The sequence below is a fragment of the Lytechinus variegatus genome, chromosome 10 (genome assembly GCF_018143015.1).
Source record: "Lytechinus variegatus isolate NC3 chromosome 10, Lvar_3.0, whole genome shotgun sequence".
In the NCBI taxonomy this organism is placed as follows: Eukaryota; Metazoa; Echinodermata; class Echinoidea; order Temnopleuroida; family Toxopneustidae; genus Lytechinus; species Lytechinus variegatus.
Window position 1 is genome coordinate 30,878,269 of NC_054749.1, and position 10,468 is coordinate 30,888,736.

At 36.4% G+C, this 10,468-nt stretch overlaps 1 protein-coding gene across 5 annotated transcripts in view; it reads left to right on the forward strand.

Moving 5' to 3' along the window:
- The window catches only part of LOC121422451 (DNA polymerase subunit gamma-2, mitochondrial-like), a 36,378-nt gene extending 27,657 nt beyond the window's left edge, over nucleotides 1-8,721 (forward strand). For all 5 annotated transcript variants that reach the window (XM_041617509.1, XM_041617510.1, XM_041617511.1 and 2 more), the window contains 8 exons: nucleotides 386-435; nucleotides 2,378-2,504; nucleotides 3,102-3,207; nucleotides 4,477-4,650; nucleotides 5,525-5,743; nucleotides 6,343-6,437; nucleotides 7,450-7,546; nucleotides 8,072-8,721. In XM_041617509.1, the coding sequence (XP_041473443.1) occupies nucleotides 386-435; nucleotides 2,378-2,504; nucleotides 3,102-3,207; nucleotides 4,477-4,650; nucleotides 5,525-5,743; nucleotides 6,343-6,437; nucleotides 7,450-7,546; nucleotides 8,072-8,131 (928 nt within the window). In that variant the 3' untranslated portion in view covers nucleotides 8,132-8,721. The remainder of the gene's footprint in view (nucleotides 1-385; nucleotides 436-2,377; nucleotides 2,505-3,101; nucleotides 3,208-4,476; nucleotides 4,651-5,524; nucleotides 5,744-6,342; nucleotides 6,438-7,449; nucleotides 7,547-8,071) is intronic.
- The last annotated feature ends 1,747 nt before the right edge of the window (nucleotides 8,722-10,468 follow it).

The following is a 10,468-nucleotide window of genomic DNA, read 5'->3' on the forward strand; positions in this document are numbered from 1 at the left end:
CAAAGGTTAAAGATCAAGGTCACAGTGACATGTTTTCATCTTACCCTTTTGAAGTCCCTGTTAACGCAATAACTTTAGTTGAACTTAATTTAGGCTCATATAATTTGGTGTGTATGATACTAGCATAGATCCTAGCAATTCTATTGATTTTGAGGTCAGAAGGTCAAAGGTGAAGTCGCCATCTTCCACTTTTCTTGCCTGACCAATAGCTCCATTTTCTGCATTACAGACGGGCCCGTCTTAGCGACACTCTTGTTATATATGGAATAACAATAAATTTGTAATCACAATATAAATCTATGGGGATAAATTAAACAAGATTTATTTCCATACATTTCATCAAAGATGTTATTCTAAGTTTTGGTCTAATGTTTTGTCCATGTAGATTTCATGATGATGAGGAGGAGGCGTGGCTTCAAAGCTCCCTGCATGATGGTGAGTGTTGCAATGCTCTTCTCGATATGAGGTTTAGCATTAGGGGGTCACATGATTTAATATTAGGGCTCTCAAAACTTGCGACTATAGACCAGTACGTAGTTACTTCATGGACAATTTTGGTCAATAACCTTTTATTTCTTTGATTATGATAGGCACATTTCAAAGTAAGACAATACCTAAGCATTCCTTACATAGCAGGATGAAGAAATTGAATAGACCAGGCGACTAGAATAGCACACCAATGAACACTCTATGAACATATTTGTTGCATTTCTATTTGAATGCATATTATAGCATGCTGCATAATGTACTTGGCAAACTGTGAAATACCACTCATTCTTGGACGCATTGTTGGAAATGGAAATGAAAAACACAATTCAAAAGAATATATGAATAATCAAGACATCAAAGTTGGTGCTTATCTCATTAGATTTCAAACCACCATGTCACTTTAGTACCAATGACCTTCCTCTGATGATGCGCAGAGTGGAACTACAAACCGGCATGTTAGTTGGTATCATAATGGTAAACTTTAGCTGCCTTGGGTGACCCCCATTTGAGGAAATATGTCCCCTTACAGTCTGATACCATATTTGCAGTAGGAATGATAAGTAGAGAACTGCATTAAAAAAAAACATCCACAGATAGACAAGAAAAGCAATAGGTGGTGTTCGGGGCAGGTTCCTGTATTACATGTTTCAGTGAGGAATACAATTTAAGGGAAACCTTACTTGTCGCTTTATGCATAGATGGTAGCTAAGCAGGACTCATCATTATGTTTTACCTGATTGCTTAGAAAGCATAAATGATTGTAAGCAGGCAACCAGAGGACCAAAGGCTTAAGGTCCTGTCTGAGGAACCTGATGATTTTCATAGATTATATAAAATCATTTTATCCTTTACACAAAATTTGTCTGTAATTTTCTGATAACATGTCTGTTTTGAGTTGATTTAACGATCTTGGTATATATGGCTTATCATGATATTGAATTGTTATTGTATTTATGGTAAGTTCTCCTAAGTCTGAGCACGGCCCCTTGTCTGCGCATACGTGTATCTACGCGATTCTAGCAAAAGAAAATATGCGACACTCACAGACTGCAATACATAAAAAAATATTCATTCAAAAATCTGACTCAAAATGGTGGAAAAATAATGATTATCGGCATTTCATGTGACAGCCTTTAAAATGCAGCCTTTTTCATAAAATCGTGTTTTAAACGGGTGCTCAGACATGGGGCACCATTATTTTGTTCACTCTGAAAATGTGTGGCTAAGGATTATTCCAAGAAAATCAGATATTTCTCTCAAATGTTTATGAGAATTTTGGCACACATACTCGTAAGGATACAATAAACATTATCAAGAGAAAATTTTCTTGAATTAAAGAAAAATTATGATTTTATGTTAATCTAAATTGTTAGGTCCCCAGTCATGGAGCCCACCTTTATACTGTTTAATATTTTGTTGAAAATTAGATGAAAAGAAAGGAGGATAAATGCCTTACCATAGGGCACTCTTGCACCAAGTGGAAATCAATCCTGGGCCCCGTCTTACAAAGAGTTACAATTGATCCAATCAATCGTAACTCTATGGAAATCCATTATTGTCGTAAGTTTTTCTACAGGAAACTTGTCCTTTGCAAACAAAGGAGATCACACCAATTTGTCAAGAAATAACTGAATTTAGGGATATACATTCATATCTAGATATTTTTTTGAACAAACATGCATTTGTATATGTTGACTTTGCTGGTTTTCCACAGTTGCGAATGATCGGATCAATCGCAACTCTTTGTAAGATGGGCCCCTGGTCATCAGATTGCTAAACCACTTCTCTTCTGACTTCTCCTCTCTTTTCTTATTGCGTTGATCTTTTTTTGGCCTGAAAACCTAATAATGGTTTGCATTTCATGTCAATTTCCATCCTTTACCCATAGGTTTATTCAGTCATTATTTCAACACATTGTGCCTCTTGAACAGAAGATTACCATTCGGATTGGCTCAGGTTGGGCCCTGCTTCAACAGACCATCCTCATCTCAAGGAATTGTTACTTTCATTTTCAAGTGAGTGAACTTTGCTCTTGATAATAAAGTGGGGTAAGAGTTTATTTTGGCTATCTCTGCCCCCTTCTACTTACAGTTTTACTTGCTATGATCAACTTGCATTTGCAGACAGTGTTCCTACACTTTAAAATTATGCATATCAGTCATTCCACTTCTCTGTTCTACTCTGGGCGATTTTGTCCAGCTACCCATTCAACCAATGATAATGTTCCTTTATAACATTGATATGAACATTACACTTTCCGGATTTCTGAAATATCAATAATCATAGGAATACAAACATGGCTATTCCATTCTTCCTTTGAGGTGTACAAGTAAAAAATTGAAGTCCTTCTCAAAGTAACGATAGGCCAATCCTGTGATTGGCTACAAATCGAAGCATTCCTTTACTTGGACTTCCATGTAGAGGCATGAGATTATCTAAAATTTCAACTTAAAAAAACTCTTTTTGTGATGCTTCCCCCAAAATACCCAAATTGCCAGTTTTTTTCTGAAATCAGATTGCATACTACTCATGAGGTGTGTGATGGCCCTTAGGACCTTTGTAAAACATGACAATACTTTTACCTTTTGTTTCCTGATTTATTTTCCCATCAGTGGCCTCCAAACATCTGAGATGTCCATGCAATTCTTCTCGACTCCCAAAACAAGTAATTTGTGGTTTAACACCTGGCACAGAGACAGATTATCTTGGTGGAGGAAGGTAAGAATAATGTGTCTTATCTGAGCCCTGTCTTATAAAGGGTTACAATTGATACAATCAATCTAAACTGTATTGAAATCCATCCATACCTAACTTTCTACAAGATATTTGGAGTAAACAAAGAATTACTATTATTTTCAGGAAAATGATAGATGTATGAATATACATCATATCTAGAAAATATTGTGCACGAACTTGCACTTCAGATGTTGATGTAGCTGGTCATCCATAGTTGTAGTTGATCAGATCAATTTCACCTCTTTGTAAGACAGAGCCCTGGGCCCTGTCTTACAAAGAGTTGCAATTGATCCAATCAATCCCAACTATGGACAGCCATCAACTTCTATTATGAATGTTTGTTAAAATATTTTCTATGATGTATATTCATGCATTCATTGTTTTCTTAAAAATTCATTATGCTTCTCTTTGTTTACAAGGACATTATGCAAATTTCCTGTCGAAAAAATTATGACCCTGATGGATTTCCATAGAGTTATGATTGATTGGATCAATCGTAACTCTATGGAAGATAGGTCCCTGGTCGAAACAAAATTTTGGTTTGACTATGGGTTATCAAATTTGAAACATACCTCAAATATTAAGAGATTTAAATTGTAAGCACATTTGACCCTTAATGCCTACAAATATTAACTTAAATCGTTGTCTATTAAATGTTAACATTTGAAGAAAGGTGAATCATTAATTAAGCATGAGAGATGTAAACAAAGCAAGCACAATTTAGCACAGATTTAGACCATTTCTAATTCAGAATGCAGGCTACTCACTTTTTGATGTGATATTGGTATATTGGTACTTTTCTGCACTATGTAAATGGGGCTTTTATGTAAAAAAATATAAGAAGTTAGTAATGACAAAAATAAGAATATTATTGATCTATATAGCAATGACCAATAATTTAACAGCTGACCCTTTCGGAGTAGGAGGGCAAATAAAATATAACTAACCATATGATTCCTCTCAACGTATTGTTGGAGTTTTCTCCATCAATTGAGTTCGAAAAGCTCTAAGTAGTCAAAGGGTGTGTTCTGTTTATATGGATGATGTTTATCAAATCTGCTTGAGTGACTACGGCTATAAATATCAAACATTTGGTTTCCCTTTGATAGTATTCTCCATTAAATGTATTATAGGAACCCGTTCATAAAGACCACTTTTTCCTGTCTCCCTTTGGCGGTCTTTATACAGGTTTCAATGTAGTACACGTATATCTGTGTTGATCTCTCGTCACTACATTTTTTATGTGCATAGTTTGCTGGGATACCATCCGACTTCACTGCAACAGATATCACAACGTCTGGACACGTGCAGTCGGCAGAGATACAATACAAGTTCCCATGGGGAGTAGATACAATCGAGAGAATATCTAACCATGGGAGTGTACCTGTTGAACAGATGCAAGACTTGTTCAAGACCGACATGCAGGTAAAAAGGATGGTTGGGGAACATTTCATGAAAGGACTTGTCGGATATTTGTCTTACTTTTTTATTTAAAGTCCCTGTTTTATCTGGCAGTAAACACTGGTTCTCAAATCTTTCAAATTCAGGGAAATTTGTCGGATCTGACAACTTGTCGGACAAAGATGTCAATGAAACCCTCTCCTGGGAATGTTTCATCAAGAGTTGTTATCTGACAAGTTGTCAGATCCGACAACTTTCCTTGAATCTTATTGGCTGAGAACCACTGTTACTATACTAATGGTGGAATGAAACATACTTTGTCAGATAAAACCATCCGACAAGTGCTTACATGAAATGTTCCCATGGTATTCAAACCTTGAAGCATAGGTTGTTATTCTTTCAACTCTGAACGTTTTGATTAAAGTTAATTGACCTATGGTTCAGTGGTATAGGGATAGTAAGAATTGATCACTTTTGTTAACTGAATGTTAAGTACAAGGATCTTCCTTGCATTTATCTCAGTTTTAGTTAAAAACAGGGTATTTCATGTGACCTATAACTATTTTTACCGTTAAAAATTTGGATTAGGGATTGTATCCATTTTTCTCACAGTGATAATGGTGATTAATGTCCTAGAATTGCTTACTTTGTCCAATCTACTTTGTCTAATCCTGTAGTTATCTGGTTTTGTTTAATGAACGAAAAGTCAAGATTAAAAAAAAAGAGGTAAAAAGTATTATAGAAGCATAATTGTTACCATTTGTTCAGTTTGTAGAGAAAGGATGGGAGAAATTTAGCAATCCTTCACATGATTGAAACCTCTGCGTCCTTGTTGGGCAGTCTCTTTGCTTACTAGCAAACTTTTCATGTAAATATCATATATCTGTTCAATTAATAGGGTAAGGATGGGAGGAAGTCTGTAATCCCTCACACTATTGAAACCTCTGCGTCTCTAGAGGGCGGTCTTCTTGCCTACTTGGTTGATGGGTACCAGGAGAAGCAACGCACTGACACCAGAGGTCAATCGGTATCCCGGGAGATCCTACGGCTTCATCTCAGGTTGGCACCCCTCAAGGTTATCATCTTGCCACTTAGAGGGACGAAGGAACTCAGAGAGGTATGAATTGTATATAAACAAACTTTTACACTTATAAATTGTAAGACGCACCCCACGACACCCGGGAATGGTGTGTCACTTGTCAAACATGACTGAGATTTTCATGTACCATGACGCACCTGTGTGTCTCGACTATGACAGACCTTTTTTTTACAATGACTGTGCCTCAAAAAAGATATTTGACGCACCACCGTCATGGTAAAATCATTGTTGAATGGAATTGCAGTGTTTTTATTAAAGAAGAACAATACACATTTCCAGATCCTTGAGGAGGAAACTATGAACAATATTTTGAACACAATAGCTGCGTAAGTATCTAGTTTTATACATAAAACTTTTACTTTTGTGATCAAGAATAATTTTATAAAACACTTCATAACTTCACAAAGTCAACTCTGCTGATATTTAATTTTGATGCAGGCGAGACTCTGGGCCTTTCCGCTATTTTTTTCACATCCTAAATGATCATATTACTTTTGTTATTGTTGTACATTTGTATATCAATATAGTTAGGTGGCCACTCCCAAAACTCAACAATCGGATATGTAGTTCTTTTGTGGACATGTTTCATGCTTTCCTTACATTCTTTCATCTTGTAGCTTTCTGATTACTTGGGCAAGGAATTCAGAAAAGCCAGCGTCAATGTGAGGAGCATAATAGAAGTCTCTCCATCTTTAGAAAATTATTACACCATGTAAGTAGAAAATATTCAGGGTTGTTTCAAATCAAACTGTGACACTCTGAAAACTTCATGGTCATTGGTGTGCTTTGTCAAGATCAGCCTCAATGGCCTGAATTTACAAAGGTGGTTTTGAAAACCATCGGTTGAACCCATTGTTTATGCAGATTTCCTGAATAAATTACACTTGTTTGCCACGAATACTGAAAAATATCCAATGATGATGCCCACTTTTGTCACAATATGACGCCTGTTGCCATGGTTAAGTATGCTATTTTATTCATGATCCCACTGTTTGAAGAGTGGACTCATCAATTCAAAACAGCAGACTCATTAATAAAATAGCATACTTAACCATGGCAACAGGCGTCATATTGGCGCATTGTGACAAAAGCGTGCATCATCATTGGACACTTTTCAATTTACGTGGCAAATATGTGAATTCATACAGGAAATCTGCATAAACCATGGGTTCAACCGATGGTTTCAAAACCACCTTTTGTGATTTCGGGCCAAGTGATGTGATTCAATTCCTACATGAGATGATACTGATAAGAATCAAATTTATCCCTATCAGGATAAATTTGAGCAAGGTTAGCGAGAAGTGAAGAAACAAAATGGGGTTATTACGTTGGCTTGAGAACCTATTGATCAGAAGCATTGGCACATGTTCTGAAATCAGGTAAAGAAACTAATTCAGTTATTGTTTCCAGGCAGAAATGAAAGACCGGATCAAGAGATGAGCTTGTAAATCGAACGTGTACTGTTGAAGATTTGTCTCACACTCAGCTATCCATAGTTATACCACAACTCTAGAACAGAGTTTAAATTAAACCCGGGTTCAGAAAATGGGCCATTATGTTTTGAAATTTGATTTTCTATAATTTATTTCATTAAGTAGCTTGAAAAGGACTGCATGAAAAAGGAAGAAGAAATGAAAAAAATGTTTAAATCAAAGCTAGCCTCAAGATGATGTGAGTATATTTCAAAATTGTTTTTGAATTCATTGTTTTGTATTTTACCCTAGGTTTGATGAGATGGGTGTACCTTTCACTATTCTACTGAATGAAAACACCTTGAAATCAGGAATACTGAGAGTCAGGAACAGAGACACAACTCTAATGGTAAGTTTTCTGTACAGGTTAAATTTGCCAAAGTTGTTTATTTGATGTATTGGCCAGCAGCAGGGCTGGAAAGGTCCATTTGCAATCTCATTACAAAGTAAAATTGCCTTGGGACCACAAACATTTTCCTTTTGGACAAGTTTGAGGGAAAAGAGCATATTAACACAATTTTGCATATTGCCCTTTTTTTCCTTTAATTTATGACTTTTGGAAGGTTTACTGATACAGACTTATAAAAGAAAGTTGTGGGAATGATGAAAATAATAATTGTGAGCTATGAAGAAATGGCCTATTGTGAATAATTGCTCTTCAAATGCCCTTATCTTCAAAATATAAAAAATAACAGTTGATTCTTTTGAGATGGCAATTTGGTTGTATCTATGTTGCAGAAGAACTTAAGTCATTTTGTTACCATTTTCAGTGATCCCAGTTTTGTACAGCCAACACAAATTCTTGCGTGCATTATGAATAGCCTTTGTGAAAAAGTAAAACATTCAATATTTCTCACTTTTTTCATCAACACAGCAACAGCTCCATATCACCGAGGTTCGTGACATGATCCTTCGTCATCTAGAAGCTGACTGAGATGTAGCAGGGAGCTTACTGTTGCTGATGTGGATAAACTGCCAGTTGACTGTGAGCTGTAGTCTCCATCCACTATCAGTTAAGGATGATGTTCTGCACCCTTAACACAACACTAGCCTGCCATTGCTGATTGCAGTCACTCAACTGTGAGCTCTTGTCTCTACTTACCATCAGTTAAGGACAAGGTCCTGCATCCTTTAGAGGGAGACACAGACAAAGACACTGGACTGCTGCTGCTGATGTGGCTATACCACTTCACTTTGAGCTATGGTCTCCATAAGGATGAGGTCCTGCACCCTTTAGAGGAAGACGGAGACACAACACTAGCCAGCTGTTGCTGATTGTGGACGCCCAACTGTGAGCTCTTGTCTCCATCTGTTGAGGAAACAATCTTTGGGCATGTAATCGTGAAGACGTGTCATCGTCGAGTTGCTGGCTTCTTCTGTTGTCTCTTGAAGAATGGCTTCCTGATACAGAAGGCTGGACTGAGTCATCATGAGAGAGGATCCTTTGAAGAGCTTCCTGTATGTCAGTGGTGAGGGCTGATTTATTGTATTAGCAATCACCTTGATGAACAAGTCTTTACTGAATCAATTATCTAAGCAGACCCACTGCAAGAGCTCTCACTGTGTTAATGGTGAGGGCTAAACCATCTTTTCATCTGATCATCCAGGAGGCTGGTCTGAGCCAACGTAGAGGACCCTTCACTGAGTCAATGGTGAGGTCTTGATATGTCATGACTCTGCAAGGCACAGTGAATAAATAGTTTGCTGTCACTATTCATTCATTTTTCAGCCAGTGAGTTTAAAAAATGCTTGCCTTACCTGTAAGAATCCTGCTCAAATGTCTGGGAAATGTTTTGCGATGGAGATATCGAGTCATTGTGAGCAAGCAGTAAAGTATTCTTTGTAATATTTTACTTTTTCTTTGATGCCAGTATTGAATTCTCAAGAATAAAGGGCATTGGCTCAATTTTGTTTTACTCATGAAATTTAGAAAGATGGCATCTTAAAGAACACCTTGCCATAATAAGTGACATCTCAAATTAATGTGCATCCCCTGCCCCACCTGAGGAAATGATTTATAGAACCCCAAGAACCTCATCTAGCATTATATATTCTGTTGGTCAGGGATAGAGGAAAAACAGGAAAAAAAAAAGGAAAAATTGAGAAGCTTGTGGAGAATGAGTTTTGAAGTAAGGTGATTTCTCACAAGCCTGTTAATTAACGAGTGATTTTACTGGTAGTCTACAATGAGCTATGTAGGCATTGCTTCTATGCCTAAGGAGTACATTTATGGTGCAATATTTTTTTCTTGGGTTAGTTTTCTTATATCTCAGACAATGCCATGAATTCATAATGGATCTACCAAAAATTGACAAAAGCTATAGAGTAATTGGTAGACTTTAGGTTACTAGTCTTATATTTTGGTGATATAACTGAAATGATAATAATAATAACATGACTTAAAAAGTGACAAATCCACTCTATAGTCCTCAAGGCACTTAAAGAGCTAAGAGTAAATAAAAAAAAATTTAGAAGATTTTTGAAAGTTTCGACAGAGGTACAATTTTTTTTCATGTCTTCAGGAAAGCTATTCCACAAAATGGGGCATGCAAAAGCAAATGATCTTTCCCCCAAGTTTTTTAAACTTTTGGAATGACAAGGAAGCCAGAAGTGGATGAGCGCAAAGACCTGCTTGGTCTGTAGTAATTGATAAATGAAAGACTGTATTGTGATGCTGATCCAAGAATACTGTGAAAAGCAAGCAACAAAATCTTAAAGATAATCCGATTTTTGATAGGGAGCCAGTGCAGCGAATACAAGATGGGAGTGATATGAGAGCGTTTACTTGACAACTTGACAATGCGAGCAGCTGCATTCTGAAGCTTATATAACTGAGCCTGCGGTAAACGATGAAGATGAAAAGATAATCTAAGATAAATATGAGCTTTTAAATTCTCTTTAGTTATATGAGGAATAGAAAATGGTCCTGATATGCATGTAACTGAAATGATGAAGATCAGGTACGGATCCAATGTTGGACTTTTACGGGGTGTTTATTTATGGTGCTATGTAGCTGTTGTCGTCTTATATCAATGCGCTATCAATGTATTTTTTTTTAACCATGGTTTTGAAAACAATGATAAATTACTTGATTTTGTACTTCCTATGTAACAATTTCTGTTTCCTTTTTTCTTCTCCTTTTTTAAGGAATTGCAATATATAATTAATAAATAGAAATATATGTCAAATGCATGAAATTAGTTTTTTGGGGACGGTGGGTGGTTTCAACATAATAAACCAGGTTTACTGTTGGCCTGCTTAAATTTATGAA